Below are 22,027 nucleotides of genomic sequence, written 5' to 3'. Positions count from 1 at the left end.
TGGTCCTGACTTCTCTGTATCAGCCCCTCTAGCTTGCACTGCAGCCCAGTACCTGGGAGCTGGGTGCCTGCAGCGCTGAGACTCTGTGAGATCAGGGACTCACAGACCCAGCTGGAAAGGGAAGGGCAGCTCCTCCTCGGCCTCTCTCTCTTGCTGCACAGAGCCAGCGTGGCTAGGTGCTGCATTGGAGAGTCTCCCAGTGCAGCCCCCCACCCCCTCTTCCCCATGTGAACCCCCAACAGACCCTGCCCACCTCTGTCTGATTGTCTCTCTCATGTGGAGGACTGTGCCCCCACCCCCCCGTTCCTGTGTGCTGCCTGCTTCCAGGGGCCATAGACTGCAGAGCAGCCCCTCAGGAGAGATGAGAGGGGCTGTCCCCCCGGGTGCGTGCGCAGCCCCCCCGGGTGCATGCGCAGCCCCCCTCCCCCCCCCCGGGGCTCTGCTTTGTCCCGTTATATCTGAATTTGTGTTAGATCGGGTCGCGTTATATTGAGGTTGAGGTGTAATTTGATATGTCAGGTGGCGCCTTTTTTTAATGTGTTCGCTCCCCCTGATGTTAGAACCTGGCTATGCCACTGAGCCCAGACACTATGCCTATGAGAGCAGCATGGAGAGAGCTTGGAGAAACGTTTCTGGCAAATAAAAAATTTGCCAAAAAATGCATTTGGGGTGGGGGGAGGGTGGCAGGAGGTGTCTCCAAAACTGCTTGCGAATTTGGGTCAACTTTGCGTAATAATTTCCACCAAAAATACCCAGAAAACATTTTTTTTTCTCAAAAGAACATTTTGTTTAGACTTTTTTCATTTCAAAATGGCATTTCGTTTTCACATTTGGCCAGTTTAAACAAAAAAAGATGAAAACCACCTCAAAACAGTCCCATCGAAACGCCACAGTAAAAATAAGCATCACCATCGTCATAGTTTCAAATCAACTAAATTGGTGTTTCAAAACTATTTATTTATTTATTTATTTATTAGAGTTTTTCAATATGATGAAAAAATTGGGGGAAACTGATTTTGTTTCAAATCGAACTGGATTTTGGGGGAGGATTTTCTTGCTTGGCCCCAGAACCAAAAAATCCATTATTCACTTAGCTCTGAACGTGAATGCCAGCGTTGGAGCTGGATTTCAGAACCTGTCCTGTTATGATCAGGATCTGCGTTTGAATGCTAGCTGGGAATGGAGCTTAGGCCATGCACAGGTCCATGCCTCTGAAAGGCATTCTCCTCTTTTCAGTGCGAAACAGTCTGCACACAATTCATGGTACTTCATCAGCTGGACATCAGGGCAAAAGTAACAGGAAAAGCTCCAATCATTTTTCTTAGATAACTGTCACTTTGTGTAATTCTTCCTGGCATGGGAGCGAAGGCCTCACCCACCAGTGGGAATGGAAACCCATGTGCATTATAAACTGTTCCTCTGGAGCTGGACAGAATCCTCACTGACTCAGGAGCAGGCACGGACATTTTGAGGTAGAATGAGTAGCTCATCTCTTCAGGCTCATCTGTCTCCCATCTTTCACCAGATGCTACACGAGAATGAAAGGCACTTTGGACTCTATCCAAGTGGATGCAAATCAAGCCAGTCTGCGGTTTCTTGATGAGTTTGTTTTTTTGAGTGTCAGCTACATCCCAGTGTTTTGTGAATATCCACAACATCAGCCAGGGCAGATAGAAGTGAGGGCAAAACAGCAATAATAATAATAAGGATGCCCTTAGCATGTATTACATATAACACTTGCCTGATCCTCCTCTCGCTGTAGGTCAGGAGTAACTACACGGCAGCACAATGCAGTTATGATACTGTAAAACTGATGCGAAAGGCGAATCAAGTGCCATGTGTTAGAAATGCAGTACAATCATTAACTAATTGCGGATTGAGTCCTCCTGACAGTGGAATAGGGTTTTCTCAGGTGAGTAAGGTTTGCAGGACTGGGCCCTCTGTGAGTGAGGGGTTATTACCCCCATTATAGAGATGGGGAAACTGAGGCAGGGAGATGAAGTGATTTCCCCAAGGCCACACAGATTTATTGTTATGTGTATTATGGTAGCGACTGGAGGCCAGCGCCCCGTTGTCCTAAGTGCCATACAAACATATAACAAAGAGACAGTCTCCAGCTGAAGAGCAAAGATTAGAACTTAGAAACGCCTAAGATCCAACTTTCCACTCATTCCTTTAGGTCATGCTACTTCCAACAGCCCACTCTGTCTCAGAAGGGCAAAATGAAACTGGAAGATGTCAATGCAACATTATTAAGGATACAATTCTGTCACGGAGGTCATGGATTCTGTGACTTTCCGGAACCTCCATGATTTTTTCTGGGGCAGGGCTGGAGTAGCTGTCAGCCCTGAAGCTGCCAGAGCAGCAGCTGCCGGAACAGCTGACCGGTGACCAGCCCCAGGGCTGCCAAACAGCTGACTGGCAGCCAGCCCTGGGCCAGCGGAGCAGTGGCTGGGGTTGGGTTAGCCTCCTGGGGCTGGTGCGACAGCAGTCAGTCCCTCCCGCAGGAGCAGCATCAGGGCTGGAGCAGCTGCAGGCCCCTGGCAGAGCTTGGTCTGTCTTCCACCCTCAGGGTATTTTCAGTCAAAGTCAGGCACAGGTCGCGGGCTAGGGTGAATTGTTGTTTATTGCCCATGACCTGTCCCTGATTTTTACTAAAAATACCTGTGAGAGAATCTTAACCTTAAATATTATTGACTGCATTTTCAAAGGGGCTTCAATCCAATATCTAAATTTGCACTTGCAAATTTGCCTGCACAAAATATTTGAACTTCAGCTTGGGATTTCTGTGGACAAATTAGGTAGTTGACCATCTAACTCTTATTTGCTCCCACAAATGCTGTTTGTTTGGGCAAATTCATTCTTGTTCCATGCATAAATGACTGTGCCTGGAAAACAGGGGGCACAGATTTAGAGGCTGCTTTTAAAAATCAGTCTCTTGAATTACAGGATTATAGTGAAGGGTGAACTAGTGAGTCGGCAAGGATGTTACCTCTTGGTCCAAAGTGCTGCAGGTAGCAGTGATTGCAGTAGGGTTTGTCGTCATACTGTGAAAGAAGAACAGCAAGAGGTTTAGTGACAACTAAGGCTAGTTCTAGGGACTAGGTTTTTCCTACGCACAGTAAACCCCTGAAGCACCACTTGTGATAATATCTCGTACACTGTTTCAGAGTCTTCCTTCCAGTTTGTCTCTGCGTATTCACAGTGTAGGGGTGGATTTATAAATCCCGGCGTGGTTTGGCGCTTCTGCACTTAGAAACCATCTTTCATTCCTTGTTTAACTTCATATCACAGATCTGGTCAGGCTCCCCCATTGGCTGCCCTCTTGCTTATAACATACTGGGCCAGACCAATAGACCATCTAGCCCAGTATCCTGTCTTCTGACAGTGATCAATGCCAGGTGCCCCGGAGGGAATGAACAGAACAGTCAATCATCAAGTGATCCATCCCCTGTCACTCATTCCCAGCGTCTGCCAAGCAGCTTGCTGTGAGGACTCCAGCTGCTGGAGCCCTGGATGTTTTAAGCTTCCCTGGACCTCAGCAGGCTGCAGTATTGGTTCCTCTCTTGCTCTTTCTTGCAAGTTTCTTGGGTGCTGACTCTCAGTCTCTCACCTTGTCATGGAAATGGAGCCCCTCAGCCCAGCTGCCTTAGGCCCCAAGGTCCAGCATTGACCCCTAAGGTACCCCAGTACCTTAAACACCACCTCTCCCAGAACTCCACCCAAAGGTCTGAGCCTGCTGTGTTACAGTTTAACTCCCTCAGGAGGCATGTGGTAGGTGTTGCACACAGACACTGTGCACAGAATTCCAACACATTATTGCTCTTTAGTTAATCACATAAACACACAGACTCATATAAAAATAATAAACTCCACACACATTTCCCTTCTCCGGCTTATCCTTCCTTTGGGAGTTCTGGGGGACTGCCTGTGTTCTGGTAGGTAGGCAGGCAGCATTCCCCATTTCCCCCCACCCATCTTATCTGGGGCCTGCTGCAGCTTCTCTCATCTTTAGCTCATGACAAATGGCCGAAGAGAGAGCAAATAGAACAGATTATGCCTTTTATACTCTCCTTTATCTCCTCTGTCAGGTGACTCCCTGGTCAGCCTCAGCAGGTGACCCCAGAGTCCTGGGAGCCAGATGGTTGTTTAGAGCTATTCCATTTCAATGATTGAGCACTCAAGTCAACAACCCTCTCTTGTTATCCCTTCGCCATCAGCCTTTGGAATTCTAGTCCAACATGGAGGTAACAGGACCACTAAGAAGGTAAAGAGCCCCACATCCAAAATGGAGTCTGCAACCTCATAAAGAGAGTTCATGCAGGGAGTTCATAATCCCACACAGAACTCATAAACCGTACGGACAGATTCCCCCACCCGTCACACATCCATATTTGAGATCTGCTGGGATGTTCAAGCTTAGAACTCCCATGTTTAAATGTGGGGAAGAAAATGGTGGCAGGATATTTCCAATTAAGGAGACTCAGCTCTGGAATTCACTTTGCTCTTTGGTGTTGTCAGATGTTGGCTGCGTGTGCATGTGTGTTCTGTCTGTGTGCTACACCAGCTCTGCGCAGATCGCTGATACAGCAGACCTCGGTCATACCACCCAAGAAAGCCACAGACCCGTTTCAGTAGCGAAGGCGCCCAGCCAGCACTGTCCTAGCTCCCCAGACCAGTGTCTACATTACACTAGCACATATGTGCCCGTGACAATGGACCACCTCAGTAGGGTGACCAGACAGCGAATATGAAAAACCGGGACGGGGGTAGGGGCTAATAGGAGCCTATATAAGAAAAAGACCCCAAAATTGGGACTCTCTCTATAAAATCGGGACATCTAGTCACCCTACGCTTCAGCCAATGGCAGGACTTTCCACTGCCCTGCTAGGCTGACCAGAGACACTCCCTCTGAGACCCTTCTTTATACACCAGTACAAACAAGTTACGTATTGCCCCTCTGACATGATTAGTTACTGCCCCCTGATGTGATTTGTTACCACCCATTACCTTGTACATATTGGTTTGATCAAAACATCTCTATCCATCACACTGTCATCCTGACCTTCTCACTAAGAGGGGGTCAGTATATCCTTGTATCATCTTCGGGGAGAGTGTTGGTACTATACTTGGTGTCAGGGTGTTCTGGTACCACCCTTCTGGAATGTGTTTACACAAGTGTCCTGTGCCCAGCACTTCTCAGGAATGTGTGTGTTTTTGCAATACCAGCCCTGTTCTTGCCAGGTTCTGTGAGCCTGCTCACAGCCTGTCTCTTGCTAACTTTTCTTTATATTAGCAAGGCTTGACCACTACTTTAGTTCAGGCTTCATGCCGGGCCTCTGATACAAGGCCTCATGTCTCAGGCTCTCATTCTACTACACTTGGGTCAGAGACTTTCCAATCATGCTTCAAGAATCAGCTGTTTATCTGGGCCTTCAGAGAGGAGGCAGATTGAGCGGGAAAGGCATGATTATTTGTGGAAGGGTGTTGATTTGGGCATCTATTGGGGTTCGTTATGACTGTATTGGAATGTAATAGTAAAGTATACCTAGAGACTGTGACAGATGCTTGTGGCATGGGGGCAAGGGGCACTACTCGATCGCTAGCAGACAAATTGCAGTTTCTTTTTTCGTCCCTTTCCACAGGTGTTCAGGGGAGGATAAGGAGGCAGGGCTCAAGACTGCAGGCCACTCAGCTATTCCTGTGACATGGTGGGAGGATTCATGTGGTGGGAATGGTCTCACTGGAAACACCCTATTTAGGCAGGACAGAGTGGGCAGCAGATACCATTACCTGCTTTAGAGCTACCATCAGTTCAAAGCACAGGACCTGGGGCACTTACAGATCAGTGTTCTCACTGATGAGCCACAGGGTGGGAGACCGGTGGGAGTTTGTTACAGACATTGAGAGCAGGATAAGCCGCTCTTTAAACATCTATTTGCAATGTACAGAAAGAATAAACATGTTGTCATTGGGGAGTTCAGTCGGGGGGGACATATGCAGGAAGTTTGAAGCTGCCACTATTTAAACATCCTTCTGAAAACTATAGATTAGTATAGACTAGGAGTATTTCTATATTAGACCTTATTCTGACAGATAAAGAAGAATTGATCATTGAGCTAACAATTAGCGGTTGCCTAAGAGCAAGTACTCATGACCTAATTACATTTGTTATGTGCAAAGAGGATATAGTCCTGACCATTAATATATATACTTGGCATTTTAAAAGGGCCATTTTTCTGATGCTGGAAACAATTACCATCAAAATTGGTTGGAAGGAAAAAAAAATTAAATGGATGATAACTGGGAATGTTTAAGAAAGCTTTACTAAATATCTAAATAAACCACAATCCTGCAACCCTAAAAGAAGTCTTATTCACATAAAATACCATCCTGGTTAAGAAAGGAAGTGAAATCAGCTATAAAAAAATAAAGTACAATATATAACAAATTGAAAAAGAGGGAAGTTGATTGTAATGACTATACATTAGCAGTTATGAAATTCAAACAATTGATAACAGAAGCTAAAGGTATCAATGAAAAAGGTATGAACATAAATCAAGAACAAAGGAATTCCTAGAAATAACAGAGGTTCTTTACTAGACAGATATGGTAATAATTCTGCAGAAAAAGCAGAAGGGTTGAATAATTGTTGTGCATTTGGAAAGAAGCTATATGATGTAGCCACATATTAGAGGGATAATGTTATTGTTGGAATAAAAAGTATTTCTAGACAAATTGTTATAAAGTAACTCCTAACGTTAAACATTTTTAAATCTGCAGGATCAGATAACTGGCACCCATGAGATTTAAAAGAATTAGCTGGCAAACTCTCAGAACCATTGATGCTGCTTTTTAAAATATCTTGGAATACTGGGGGAAAATTAATGTTGTGCCAATATTTTAAAAGGATAAACAGGATGACCTACGTCACTATAGGCCAGTTAGCTTGACATCAATCCTGGACAAAATCAGGGAATATGGAGTCATGGACAAACTCAGACTGGAAATAAGCCATGATTTTTAACAGTGAGAGTAATTAGCCATTGTTACAATTGACCAACATTTTTATCTATGATCTGAAAAACAACGTAAAATCATCAGTGATAAAGTTTGCAGATGACATCAAAATTGGGGGAATGGTAAATAACGAAGAGGACAGGTCTCTGATACAGAGCAACTTGAATTGCCTGGCAAGCTGGGCACAAGCAAACAATATGCCTTTTAATATGGCTAAATGTAAATGTATATACCTAGGAAAATAGAGTGCAGGCCATACTTACATGACCATGGACTCTATCCTGGGAGCAAGTGACTCTGAAAAGATTTGGTGGACAAGCAGCTGAATATGAGCTTCCAGTGCAACACTGTGACCGAAAGGGCTAATATGATTCTTGGATGCATAAACAAGGGATTCTCAAGTAGGAGCAGAGAGGTTATTTTACCTCTTGTATTTGGCACTAGTGCAATCTCTGCTGGAATATTGTGTCCAGTTCTGGACCTCTGATGACCAGAAACTCAGAGTGGAAGACAGGGGTGGATCACTCCATAATTTCCCTGTTCTTTACACTCCCCCTGAAGCTTAGATACAGTCCACCGTGGGAGATATGATACTTGGCAAGATGGACCATGATCTGACCTAGTATGGCAGCTCTTATGCTCCAGCATGATCCAATGGTTGGAAGTTGAAGCTAGAGAAATTCAGACAGGAAATAAGGTGTACATTTTTAACAGTCAGGGAGGGTAATTAACCATTGGAACAACTTACCAAGGATCATGATGGCTTCTCCATCACTGGCAATTTTTAAACCAAGATGGGATGTTTTTCTAACAGGTCTGATCTAGGAATTATTTTGGGTGAGTTTTGTGGCGTGTATTATACAGGAGGTCAGACTAGAGGATCACAGTGGTCCCTTCTGGCTTTGAAATCTGTGAATCTATGAAAAAAGATGTTGACAAATTGGAAAGGGTTTGGAGACGAGCTACAAGAATGATTCAAGGTCTGGAAAACCTGCCTTACAATGAGTAACTGAAGAAGTTCAGTCTATTTAATGTGTCCTAGGCAAGTTTAAGAGATTGCTTGATGATGATCTACAAATACTTAAATGGGAAAGGCATTTTTAACTGCAGATAGCTCTTTAATCTAGAGGATAAAGATAGCATAATGTCTGGAAACAAAGCTAGAAATAAGGTGCAAATTTTTAACAGTGAGTAGATTAAGCATTGAAACAGCTCTCCTAAGGATGTAGTGGATTCTCTATCACTCAAAGTCAGTAAATCAAAATTGGGTGTCTTTTTCTGAAACATATGGTGATGTGCAACCAGCAGTCTTGAGCTTCATGCTGTATCTCACAGCTTTCATTCAATTTTTCCATGTCATCATACGAAGGTAAGTTTCACTCTATCCACCAAGGAATTGTAATCACCTTTGCAATGAGATGTGACAAATGTCTCATGAAAAACAGCAACACACACACGTGGTACCAATCCTGTTTTTGAATCTCATCGGAAAGACAGCACCTCCATTGGGCAAGGGTTCAGCACTCATTCGGAGCCAAGCGTGCTACCTGCAGTACCACTGATAACACTTCCCACAACACCTAGCTACCCCATCCAAGGCCTGAGCTGGCCCAGTGCTACTTAGCTGTCAGAGGTTATGGATTTACAGCACCAGGTTGTATAGCTGCAAATATTGCTTCACTGGTCGAGCAGCATATAACAGGCCAGCAGAGGCAGTGTAGACGTAATGGGGAGGAAGCTCTGATTTGCACTGTTGTGTTGGAAACCTGGATTGGGAGCAGGCACCACTCAGAGTAGGGGAGACATAAAGACTCTCACAAATTACATTTTAACAGGTAGGAGGGATATATTATGATTCACTTAAAATATACTGTCAAGTTTAAAATCATTGTTAAAGAAAACCCAAAGGCTGTACGTGTGTTACCAATGTTTCTTTATATTATTCAAATGGAAAGAATGTTTTCACCGCAGGCGCCAGCTTCCTCCTAATCCCAGGGGTGCTCAACTCCTGTGCCACCCCAGGCCCTGCCCCCACTCCACCCCTTCCCCCAAGTCCCCACCTCTGCCCCTCCTCTTCCTGCCTCCATTCTGCCCCCACCCCCCCTCTTCCACCCAGTTCTGCCCCCTCCCCTGAGTGTGCCCCATCCCCGCTCCTCTCCCTCCCCTCCAGCACCTCCTGCACGGCATGGAACAGCTGATCCCAGTGGCTGGGAGGGAAGGGGGAGAGTTGATCATCAGGGCCACTGGCAGGCAGGAGGCATTGGGGGGGCAGAGAGAGGGAGGAGCTGGCTGCCAGTGGGTACTAAGCACCCACTAAACTTTTCAGTGGGTGCTCTAGGACTTATGGTTTTCACCATGAATCGCTTTCTTTACATTTCTATATAATCTGTGAAACTAGACTCTAGAGAGAGACAAGGTCGGCGAGGAAATATCTTTTATTGGACCAACTTTTGTTGGTAAGAGAGACAAGCTTTTGAGCTCCACAGAGAGCTCTTCTTCAGGTCTGGGAAAGGTACCCAGAGTATCACAACTAAATACAAGGGGGAACAGATCGTTAAGCATAAGGAGTTAACACCTATTGCAAGACCCAATTCTAAATGAAGTGGGTAATTGCTGCAGTCATAGGGCAATATGCCAACCTCTTCATGCGCCACCTGGAGGAAGAATTTCTAGAAAAATGCTGCATGAAATCAATGATATACCTGAGATACATCAACGATTATTTTCGCTGTCTCCAAAACTCCCTCCTAGAGTGCCCTCCCCAACTTCAACAACCACTAGCCAGACATCAGACTCTCTCTAGAACACTCCCACACCTGCGTCATCTTCCTGAAAAACACCATCAGCTTCAACAATGTCCTAGAGCTCGATATAAGGAAACCCATGAATCACCACACTTACCTCCACAGATTCAGCATCCATCCCAAACACACCAAGAAATTGGTTATGTATAGCCAGGCCCTCAGATACCACAGGATATGCTCTGAGGAGAATATTCAGGATGCACACCTTAACACACTTAAAACCGCTTTCACCAAATAAGGACTCTTCACCAGAGAAGTAGATCGCATCATGGAATGAGCCACCCTAATTCCCTGAGAGAATCTGCTTCAATACAGAACAAAAAACAACACCCCACTGACCCCACACCCCTAGTTGTCATCTGCTAACCCACACTCTGACCCATGCATGGCATCATCAAACCATTACAACCCATACTTGATGGGGATCATATCCTGAAAGAAATCTTTCCTGTCTTCCATCTTCTGGCCTTCCAACCCCCGGCCCCCAAACTTGCCAAGCTCCTTATCAGAAGCAAACTCCGCAAAGACCAGGATACACCAACTGGAAGTGGCACCAGACCCTGCCAGAACAACAGATTCAAAACCTGAAGCCATATCTCCACTGCTATGATGATCAGTAACCCCTACAACACACCCTTCAAGAACCATGGGTCCTACACATGCCTATCACAAATATGGTGTCCCTCATCCACTGCATGAAATGCCCCAACAACAATTATGTGGATGAAATCAGACAATCACTATGCTTTCGAATGAACTTGCATAGTAAAATTGTAAAAGACAAAAACATCCAATCACCCATGGATGAACACTTTTCACAAAGTGATCACTTTATAGCTGACCTCTCAGTCCGTGTCCTCAAGGAAACCTGCACAACACCTTTAAATGATGAGCCTGGGACTTAGAATCATAGAACATCAGGGTTGGAAGGGACCTCAGGAGGTCATCTAGTCCAACCCCCTGCTCAAAGCAGAACCAATCCCCAGACAGATTTTTGCCCCAGATCCCTAAATGGCCCCCTCAAGGATTGAACTCACAACCCTGGGTTTAGCAGGCCAATGCTGACTTACTACAGTATAACTAAGTCATTCAGTGGTGTGAAAAATCCACACTCCAGAGTAGCATAGTTATAACGACCCTAACCCCGCTCCCCCATGTAGACAGGGCTGTGTTGGCGGGAGAACTTATCCCACCGACATAGCTACCGCCTCTCACGGAGGTGGAGTTATTAAGCTGACAGGAGAGCTCTCTCCCATCAGCTTAGAGAGTCTTCATCAGATGCACTACAGGGATGCAGCTGCATTGGTGCAGCTGCGCCAATGTAAATTTCTAGTGTAGACCTGCCCTAACTCTCCTTTGTCCTATGACTGCAGATGTGTTAATTTCCTACTTGATTTTGAACGGTTTCTTGCAACATGTGTTAACTCCTTATGCTTAACAAATTGTTCCACCTTTTATTGAGCTGTGACACTCTGATTACCCTTCCCACACCTGAAGAAGAGCTCTCTAGAGCTCAAAAGCTTGTCTCTTTCACCGACAGAAGTTATTTCAGTAAAAGATATTACCTCACCCACCTTGTCTCTCTCATATCCTGGGACCAACATGACTATAACAACACTGCAAACTGGATCCTACGCAGTTTCTCTTGGCTTATTGCACTTCTCTTATGTGCATGATTTTTCAATGTTTGGGTTCCAAACAGTACATGGGGAATTTTAAAATGCAAACATAACATGTGTTGCATTGAGTGGTTTTTTAAAAATATTTAATGAGAACAGTTAGACGTTTTTTATACTTTTCCATCAGAATCTGTTAGGCCTAAACCTTCTGCTAATAGATTATTTCAGTATCTGAATTAGACATATGGAGTTAGTCCATGCTAACTACTCCACTCTGTAGGAGAGACACTTCTCATTTCCTTTTATTTTTTTTTTCAGTTTGCTTCCTTGTCTCCCAAAAACTGCACTGAGTCCAAAGCATTTCAGTGGGGGCTAAAGGCATGTCATTATTCCTCCCCCAAATGTTCCTGCTAATGGTATTTAAGTGCTGGCACCAATGTGGGTGTACTCAGACAGAGTAAAATACAGAGCTGCTACAGGCGAGTTTGGGATGAAAGCAGATGAACTGACTGAAGGGCTGGGAAGGGGAATGGTAGAGCGGGAATTCAGCAAGAGGGTTGTTTTTGTTATAGCCCGTCTTTTAAAAAAAAAATGCAAGCAAAGTTTATCATTTCAAATAAAGCATCATGAGCATTGCTTTGTACCATAGATCTCTTTTAGCTTCTCATTTCAGCTCAATATTAGCTGATGGCAGTGGACAGATCTGATCATAGTGCAGGTAGCTGCCATCCCAACTTCTGGCAAGCCAGCCTACCGCTAACTTTCCTTTTTCAATGTGGCTCTCTACTTCAGGAGAGGGGAAAAAACTCTCAAACCCCAGAGGAATTAAAATTGTTGGGATCTGATCTAAAGTGATCGATGTGGATGGAAAGATTGTGTGTCTCAGCTTTTAAGCAAATTCCTGCAGTGTTAGAGGGAGCATAGGGAATGCTGGTTACATGATGAAATCAACTGAACCAGAGGCCAACGTTTGCCAGGAGATAGTGGCTGTCAGGACAAGCAGTCACTTTAAATCAATCCTCTAGTAAAAGGAACTTCCCACAGACACAGTGGGGATGGGATGCACATATTCAGGGAAGCAGCTTTGCTTCCAGAATAGGTGGGTGTCTGCTATTTCTGGTCTAATCCACCAGGCCTGATGGCCATGGGGCTAGCGAGTTAAACAGCCAGTCTCTTCCTCTGGAGACCTGGATTCAAAGCCAATTTACAGCAGATCCGTGAGTCAGAGCTTTCAGAAATGAAAGGGAACCTTTGCAGATTGCCTAATTAAACCCCCTGCTTCCAGGTTCGAGATGTCTAGTGACTGTGCCATAGCAAGCTACCTTCTTCGACATTTCATGTCGCTGGCTGATTGACCTTAACATCAGTTACTTCTGCTACCTCCCTTTATCCTTTTAACTTCAGCACCTTGCTCCTTAGTTTAGCCCCAGTGTCCCCTGTGACAAAGTTCCTCCTCTACCTTGGTGGGTCCTGCGCTTATTGGCAGATTTGCTCACCTCAGTGATCTTCCCCTCTGATGTAACCCACAGTCTGGGTCAGCTCCTCCTGTGTCTGATCAGGAGTTGGGAGGTTTAGGGGGAACTCGGGCTCACCCTCTACTCCAGGTTCCAGCCCAGGGCCCTGTGGATCGCAGCTGTCTATAGTGCCTCCTGTAACAGCTGCATGACAGCTACAACTCCCTGGGCTACTTCCCCATGGCCTCCTCCAAACACCTTCTTTATCCTCACCACAGGACCTTCCTCCTGGTGTCTGATAATGCTTGTACTCCTCAGTCCTCCAGCAGCACCACACCCTCTCACTCTCAGCTCCTTGCGCCTCTTGCTCCCAGCTCCTCACATGCACACCACAAACTGAAGTGAGCTCCTCTTTAAACCCAGGTGCCCTGATTAGCCTGCCTTGATTGGCTGCAGGTGATCTAATCAGCCTGTCTGCCTTAACTGGTTCTAGCAGGTTCCTGATTACTCTAGTGCAGCGCCTGCTCTGGTCACTCAGGGAACAGAAAACTACTCATCCAGTGACCAGTATATTTGCCCTCGACCAGACTCCTGTACCCCACTGGTCTGGGTCTGTCACAACCCTCAGAATAGTTTCTTCTGTATTGAGCCGCTTTTAGGAGTGTGCCGGTACCTTGCTGCCTTTTCAGGTAGTTTTTAGGTTAAACAAACTAGTTCCTTCCATCTCTCCTAGTAGAGACTCAAGATTCATTTTGGTTGCTCTTCTTTGAACTGACTCTTTTTTGGTATTTTCTTTTTTTTTAAGCCATGGCAAATTCCAATATTTTGACATTTCATTTCCTGTGAAACAAATTTTTTTTGGGGGGGGGAGGAGAAAACTTGTTTGGGGTCAATCAAAACATTTTGTTTCAATAAAATCTAATCCACAAGGGGTCCAGGACCATGGCCCGAGGCTCCTAGGCTGATTTTGACATTTTTAAAAGTGTATAATATAAGGTGCCAGAACAGCTGAGTGGGGAGTGGGTCTGGGCTCAGTAGGCCTGGTGCAGACCCAGAGCCAATTGTTACTGTCCTCGAGAAGGGGGAAATCAGTCTGGGGATCGTTCCTCATTAGGCTGTTTGGGGGTGGGGAGGGGTGATGCATATATCACCTTAGACACAAGAAGTTCACATGAGACAGACACAAAACAGGCTCCCACCAGCTTCCCACTTCTGCCTAGTCAGCAAGCAGAATTTGTTATGGGGAATGCGCTGGCTGAGATGCCCAGGTTACTGTGTGTTAGAGACAACATTGTCCTAGTGCCTTGCCCTTACCACAGCCCTCTGGGGAAGAATCTGAAAGATCTCTTGGCCTTTCTGCTTCGTGAACCTGCAGAAAGCAAGTGGGGGCTGTGCTGTTTGTAGCACAGAGCCAGGAAGGTCTGCGGCAGCATCCGCCACCATCTTCATTTGTCTCAGTGATTGGAGATTTGAAGAGTAGGACTGATTCTGATTTTAGAGAAGAGGAGCATATGGCTGGGTATGTTGCAGAATCAGAAACCGCATGCAGATACATGACAGCTCTTGGGTGTCTTGTATAAATCAGATCCTGTAGGCAGAATCTGTCACGGGGCAGTACTGCAGGCAAACAAAGAGCTGCTCTCTCTGGCTACCCTGAGAAATCAGCCACCGCGGATGTGGGCAGGTCAGGTGCATGCATGCCCACAAAGACTCACTCCTGAACACGCCTGCCTGCACTGGGACTTGGAAGCAGGGACACATTAAGGCATAGGCAGCCTGAGGCTCCAACTCCTGGAATCATGTGATGACATGTGAATTCCAGTATTAATTTAAAAAATTGTTTCTAGCCCTGATGGTTAGTAAGAAGAGCTTGAATCTTTGGCCTGAGTCTGCAGAGAGCCTGCGACAATTGCTCTGAGAGACAGAACTGCCCCGGTAATCTCAAAGGATTATTTGTTCTGAAATCCACTGCTGATCCCCCTCTAGTCGAGGAGTGGGGGTAGCATTGAAAATATGGCCCCAGCTGTCTACATCCCTTTTGAAAGAGGGACTTAGGCTCTGCAATCATTTAGTGGCTAGCTCCACTTGACTAGCCCACCAGTTCCGCAAAGCTCCTTTCCATTTCTCCCCACCTCCCCCATTTGAGCAACACCTCAGCCCTCTCCAAAAACCCATCCCATCGATTCTGAAGCATCCTTAAAGGGTCACCGACTTTGGGTTAGACCAGGAAAATCTTCCCAAGAGTTCACTCCCTGATGCTCGGGGCAGTCTTCAAAAGCAGGGCTCTCAGCGATATTGCTTGAGGTATGTCAATATTGCTTGAGGTACGGCAAACCCCCTGGTGATACTCATAGTCTGACCCTTCAGATCTGAGTCTGTTTGAGTTCCCCAGTGTAGAGCTGGGCAGGAAAATTTTCACATCCTGAATTGTGATGAAAAGTCGGAATCTCACATTTTCCCACCTGTCAAACCTCCAATTTTTTTAAATAATTCAGCTCATTCAGAACATTTCATTTAAATTTAGATTTTTAAAAAAATTATTAGCATAAATTTCTAACCAAAAAGTGTTTCTGAACTGGAATTTTTCATTCTGAAAATGTCGACACGAGTCGTGTGGACAATTTCAAAACTTCTTTTCTCCAAACAAGTTTTCAAGATGAGCAAGTCATCAAAACTGGCCCTTGCCTGTGAACGGCTTCGGTTTGGACAAATTGGTATTTCTGATGAAAAAACATTTTGCTGAAAAATTCCTGCCAGGCTCTACTAAAGTGTACGATACCATGTGCAACCTGTTCTCTGCTCTCAACACACTCACCCCCGTCCACCTCCCCACACCAGAGTGTGACAGACACACGATGGCTTATCTTTGTCGCTGTGGCAAGCTGGATATTTTTAGTAAATGGTGGTGCTACCCTGGTGCTGTAATAGTTCTAATCTGTCTGCTGTTCCCTGTGTATGTCCACTTTCTATCAGCCTTTATCTCCCCAGCTATCACACTGAAAAAACTTCTAAGCATATTGCATGCAGCCTTTAGTGTATCCCGGTGCGAACAAGCCCTTTGAAATGGGATCAGGAGATGGATTATTGTGGGCATGCAGGAACTCATCGAGGCAGGCAGATAAGAGACAGTTCATTTCCTACCTCTGCGTGCTGGCCGGGGCTGAGCTGCCGTTTGCACTGGTAACACTTCAGACAAAGGGGATGATAGTCTTTGCCTAGAGAACGCTTCCTCTCAGCTGTTAAGAGAAGAAAAAGGTATGAGTAATTATACTCCAAGCACCTCATTAATAGTGGAACATATGTGAAATGGGTCTTTGATCCGTGGAATTACTTGCCAAGGAAGAGGGAAGAGTGCGACTCTTTTTCTCAAATCAAAGCCGGGGTAGAATCTTTAATACAGGGACCATTTGGCTTTTTTCTGTGAGTTGGTTCAACAGCACTGCTGTGGCTCTGCCTTTTTGAAGTTTACTCTTTCTAAACTTTACAGGTTGGAAATTTCATGCCTAACCAGGACGAAAATTGCCTTTCTTCTTCGCTTCAGTCAAGTGTAGGGTTTGGGAGAGTTTTTTTTTTTTTCATCTTTGGCAGGATTTCTGTCCCAGGTCACACGTTGTTTAGTGTAGATGCTTTCTTGGTTTGTGTTAGAGCTAAGAATAAAAAGGCACTCAGGGAGACATCTCCTGCAGTCAACTTGGGTACCTAGTTGTCTTATTATTATTTAGAATTTTACTCTGAGGCAATTACGTATTCAATCTTGTGTCATAATACTGCTAAAGGGAGAGGGCAGTACTTATTAACTCCCCAGGCAGAATATGATCAAACTCAGAGATAACACCTGACAGCTCAGGATCAGGCTGAATGCACGGCTCAATGGAAACATTCTTGTGGGAGTGGATCAAGACAATCAGAACAACCCTACAGCCACATACTTCATTTCAGGAAACATACAAACGTGTTTTATTTATCTTCCCTGTGGAGCTGTCAGACAATTATTGGGCATTTATTTCCCTGGTATATTTTCCCTGTAGAGGGGCTTTGATCCTGGTGCATATAGTCATCTGTATAAGGCCACAGGGATACTAGCCAGTAATAATAATTAATATCTTACATTTGTAAGGCACCTTTTTATCCCTGTGTATCTCACTGGACTATGTAAACTGTGTTTCTCCCCATTTCTGAAGTTCTCCCCACTCCAGAAATTTAGCCAGCTCTCTGGGGTGGAATACAGCATCTGTTTAACAGCACACAGCAACCTTACACAGTGGTTACAGGAAGAAGCCTGAAACGGCAGCGGGAAGTTAGATGGGCAGAATGTCTGAGTTGGATTTAAATCAGGACACCAGGGTAAACATCTCTACCCCTGTGAAAAGGGCGATAAGAGCTTTACTCATCCCAAGCACTGAGGGTTTCCCTTTAAGAGATCGCTCGGTGAGTGGTTTCTCTAGCAACACAATGGGGAGCTAGTTCAGTACTGATCCAGTCCCCGATTCTGCACTTGACAGCACTTTCTGCATAGTCAGTTTCCCCATGTCACCATAGTCAGTTTCCCCTGGTGTGTACTGTATGTGTGTGTTTCGCACACCAAGACGGGGAATGTGATTCTAAACCCACAAACGTTAGCAGGGAACTCGGGGGCAACACTTAGAACAACGTTTACATCTTTTTTAAAAAACTGGCTGGATTTCAAGTTACCAATGTCCCTTTAATGTCGCAGGATAGATTCTGCCCTCTCTTACAGAGCAACACTAGGGACTCCAGTGAAGACCAGGAGGAAAATTGCAGCTTCAGATCCAAATTCCCTTTAGCTCTGGAAAAGGTTGGACTCTGATCCAAACCCCCGGGCTCAGGCATGTTGAGCCGAAGCTGGAATCTGGATGGGACCAGACTGACAGCTTGAATTTGGTGAAATGGGGGTTCTAGATCTGAACCTGGGGACATGGGCCCATATCCAGTAACAAGTAACTCTGTTTCAGGGCAGCTGGGTGCTAGGCTGAGCGCTGGCTAGGGAGCTTTATGGACCAACACAGAGGGGCAGAATTTCTGCGGGGCAGTAAGAATGCCCCGGCACATCCCCATTCCTCTGGCATGTCCTCCCCACTTTCCTCCAGCATGCCCCTGCCCAACCCTGGATCACCCCATGCAGCAGGGCTCCTGCGGAGGCCGCACAGTGCTGGTAATGATGAACCAGGCCCCTAGAGTTTAACTGAGCCAGGCAGGGCTTGGAATTATCCAGAGGCTCACAAGCGTAGGGGCTAACCTGGAGGCCTAAGGCCCGGATGAAGTTTGGCACCAGCCATTTAAGAGTATAACCTGCAACAGAGCTGCAGCCAGATGACAACAGAGGCCACGAGTGGTGCCCAGTCATGACATTGATCCCATTGGCAGCCCCTGTAAGCTCTTTCTTGGATGGTGCTGAATTAAGCCTGGGATGGGTCACATGCAAACCCTGCATTTTCCAGCCTGACTAGTTTTTATTTCTGATTCCCATTGGATTGGCCCACTGGGAGGGGAGAAGGAACAATCTCCACTCACTTTGCCCTTCTCCATTGGTCACATAAGAGCTGCGGTGATGTGTCAACTCAACAGGATTGGTGCAGATCGGGGCTTAGCAAGAGGGCCCCCGCCTGTGTCTCTCTCCCTTCAATCCCTGGGCAATCCCCAGGTGAGTTCCACCAGCTGGGACTCCGGATCTAGGTTCCCACCGCACAGCTGATTTCAGTCATTCTGGCTCTCGCATTTCCTGAGCACTGGCATTGGAGGTGGCTGTGACAGGCGCAGAAACCCGCCCCTACCAATATTCCTAACCTTGCAGATTTGCCCGTGACAGCCACATGGTCAGTAGCGGGTATACCCATTCTGGAGCACTTCTGATTTCCCTTGTAGTAATATCCCCCGGTCACCTTCGTAATAGCCTGCAGTCACCGTACCTATAGTACCATAATTAAATGTGGCATGGGTTCCAATCCCCACTTTAACTGCTTCCCATTAAAGCAGAAGCTACAGGATTCATCAGGCTCAAATTGCTTGGTTAAGAAAGGACTGTGCATTGTAAGTCATTGCAAGCCAACAAACCCGCTCTGCCAGCAGTGGCTATCTTTGGAGAGGGATGGACAGGGGCATACATGTTTGAACTAGGGTACTACCAACAAGTAGTGTTGGCTAATGGGTAGCATGACGGACTGGGATTCAGCAGACCAGGCTGCTATTCCAGGTAACCTTTGACAAGTTGCATCACTCCTCTGTGCCTCAGTTTCCTCATCTGTATAATGGGGATAATGATACTTCTTTTGTAAAGTGCTTTGAGATCTCCTGATGAAAAGTGTTATAAAGACCTCGGTAGTAATAGTATTAATTAGCACAGACCTCTCTGGAAACAGGCAGAGTCTGAGCAACCATTTCGAGCAAAGTACAAATGCACACATGACCTAGGGGGAAGGGAAAGGATCCCCCTCCCCACTTTGTGTAGTGCTGGTTGAAGCAGCTTTCATAAATCAGATTGTACATCTCAGGCTGGTTGGCAGAAGAGATCCTAAAGCAAGATTTTTAGATGCATCCCACAAGGGACAAGCAAGATGAGATGGCCCTTCAGACTCCTCTTTATTTTAAACATTCATATTGTGACTAATGCATGTCATCCCTTCAGCCGCTGAATCCCATTTACTGGCCTGAATTCTCCATTTGCTGACTTTGCTGTCACATCGGACTTTTTCAGAGCAGTGGAACAGAATCCTGTCACTTTGCAGCACAAGGGCACGCTGCTGGAAGGCAACGCCTTGCCTGACTCAAACCCCAGGAGAAAAGAGGTGCATGCATTATTATGCCATAATAATATGCTCGACAAAGCTCCAGCAAGTCAGATGCCCTCGACTGTTGTCTCCACTGCTATCGCCGGCCAAAGAGGTGGAAGAGCATTTGGCCAAATGTGAAATAAACAGATGTTTCCTGACAAAATGTTTAAAAATTAATCAGTATTTCAGTGGGATGGCCATTAAAGCCAAGCTGTCATGGAGGTTAAGGGCTTCAAGAGTACAGACCAGACCTCCCCTGCTCCTCTCTTGGGACTATGCAGTGGAATTTCAGCGGGTCTTCTCATTCCCCGTCCCCGCACTTCCCCCACATAAAGTGCATACATTCTTGCCCCAAAGCAAGAGGAAAAATTCAAGCCTGCCTACCAAGATCCAATTAACTTCACAAGGGTGTCTCCTCCTGGGCAGCCACTGAACTCTTCTGTAAGGACACCAGGCAAAAGTGGTCACTTGGTAAACCTCGCCAAGGCATTTTTTTTTTAGGTTCCATTGTGCACAGCTGTGATTATGCAATTGTCTGTGAGTGATTACAGTGAAACTACTGGTGCAAACTATAGAAGCATCAGTTTTTACTACAGTGGATCAGGTCCAGGGTGGATAAAAATCAATGATTTAAAAATATATGGATTTTTATTTAAATTGGATTTTTTTGATAAAATGCTTTTTGAGGAAAAAATCTGTCTAAAGATAGTTTTAATTAAGTTACATTATAGCTCAAAGAGATCTCATCATTGAATAGGGATTATAAATTCTAATTCTATAGTATGAGACAATATAATCATGTAATGTTTAAGAAAAGTTTTGTAAATGCGTTCCAATAGTTTATGGATTAGGGACCCAATTTTATGGTGTTCCAGGGGCTTCTGCATAGATTTTTTTAGTTTAATCTTTCTATGTACCCAAAGGGACTCAGTGCTGAGTCTAGAAGATAACATCAGAAATGCTGAGTTTTGCAGCTCTCAAACTGTGGATTTGTGTCTCCAGAAATAACTTGCTTGTTAACAGCAAAAATGTTTTTAACTAAATAAATAATATATTGAGGTGAGAAATAACAGACCTCAATCCTATTGTCCCTCTGCAAATTTGTGTACCCAGAGTCAATCCCTTACCTCTCTCTAAAAGTGCAAAGTTTCAAAAAGTTCAATGAATAGAAGATTGTTGGGGGCGAACTAGATCTGGACAAGGAGGAGAAGTCTGGAGATACATGTGAGAAGGGAGGGACAGGCAGTAGAAACAAAAATGAAACTGTTTGAGCAGCACATTCCAGAAGTCTTGCGGTCTTCCTGAGTGTAGCCTTCATTGATTTGAGATCTACCATACCATTCTCTCACTAGAAGGGAAAACCTATAATGACAGCAGGCCATAAAAGAGACCCAGTCTGGGAATATTTTAATGAAATTCCTCTACCTATGGGTAAGACGGGCATGTGTGCAAAATGCAAACAGTGCAACAAAGAAATGCAAGGCCTGGTTGCCCAAATGAAACAACATCATGAGAAGTGTCCCTTCTCAGGAGGAAGCCGCGTTGTAGATGATGAAGGAACATGTCTGAACATGCAGGATCTTCAGGTTGGTAAACTTTTTTTATTTCATACTTCTTTCTTAAGGACTGCCTGTCTTCCTTCTGGACTATTCTTGAATTCTCATGTTTGAGCAAAAAATATAGTTGTTACTATGGTACTATCATTTTAGATGCAGTTGCGATAAAAAATAAAAAGCTGAAATAGGCAAATCTTCCTTTTACAATTTCACCTTTAAAGTAGCATTGAGTGTCAGTGACTGCAATGAGTAATACTAAATGAGCAGTATGGTAATAATAATAATTAAATAACTGCATTGACTTATTTTGTTTAGGGGAATCCATCCTCAACATACAGGATTCTGAAGACTATCTACCTTCAAGATCACCATCATTTTCTATAGTTTCAGAGTTACCTGCCAGTGATAGTGTTTCAGTCACATCATGGATGTCACATATGACAAAAAGAGGAAAAAAACCTCCATCATCCAGAAACAACCATAGATAAGTGTGTGATAAGAACCAGCAGATTACAGAAAGAGGTAATTGATGAAAAAATGCCCAGTTTGTTTATGCAACAAACTCTCCTTTCCGTATGATTGAGAACCCCCACTTCATTAACACGGTTCAGTCATTAAGACCAGGATACAGTCCACCCAACAGAGCAGATGTCACAGGCAAATTGCTGGATAAAGTGTATGAAAGAGAAATTGAGCAGTGTGCAAAAGGTCTAGAGGGTGAAATTGTTAACCTGAGTCTTGATGGGTGGAGTAATGTCCACAATGATCCTGTTGTATGTGCTTGTG

At 45.1% G+C, this 22,027-nt stretch overlaps 1 protein-coding gene across 1 annotated transcript in view; it reads right to left on the bottom strand.

The window, feature by feature from the left end:
* Positions 1 to 22,027, bottom strand: part of LOC120408762 (cysteine-rich protein 1-like) — a 55,539-nt gene that overhangs the window by 6,609 nt on the left and 26,903 nt on the right. The window contains exons 2-3 of the mRNA XM_039545968.1: positions 16,039 to 16,133; positions 2,993 to 3,047 (exon numbers count right to left, since the gene is read on the bottom strand). Of these exons, the coding sequence (XP_039401902.1) occupies positions 2,993 to 3,047; positions 16,039 to 16,133 (150 nt within the window). The remainder of the gene's footprint in view (positions 1 to 2,992; positions 3,048 to 16,038; positions 16,134 to 22,027) is intronic.

The sequence above is a fragment of the Mauremys reevesii genome, linkage group 6 (genome assembly GCF_016161935.1).
Source record: "Mauremys reevesii isolate NIE-2019 linkage group 6, ASM1616193v1, whole genome shotgun sequence".
NCBI lineage: Eukaryota > Metazoa > Chordata > Testudines > Geoemydidae > Mauremys > Mauremys reevesii.
This window is presented reverse-complemented; position numbering and strand designations above follow the sequence as displayed.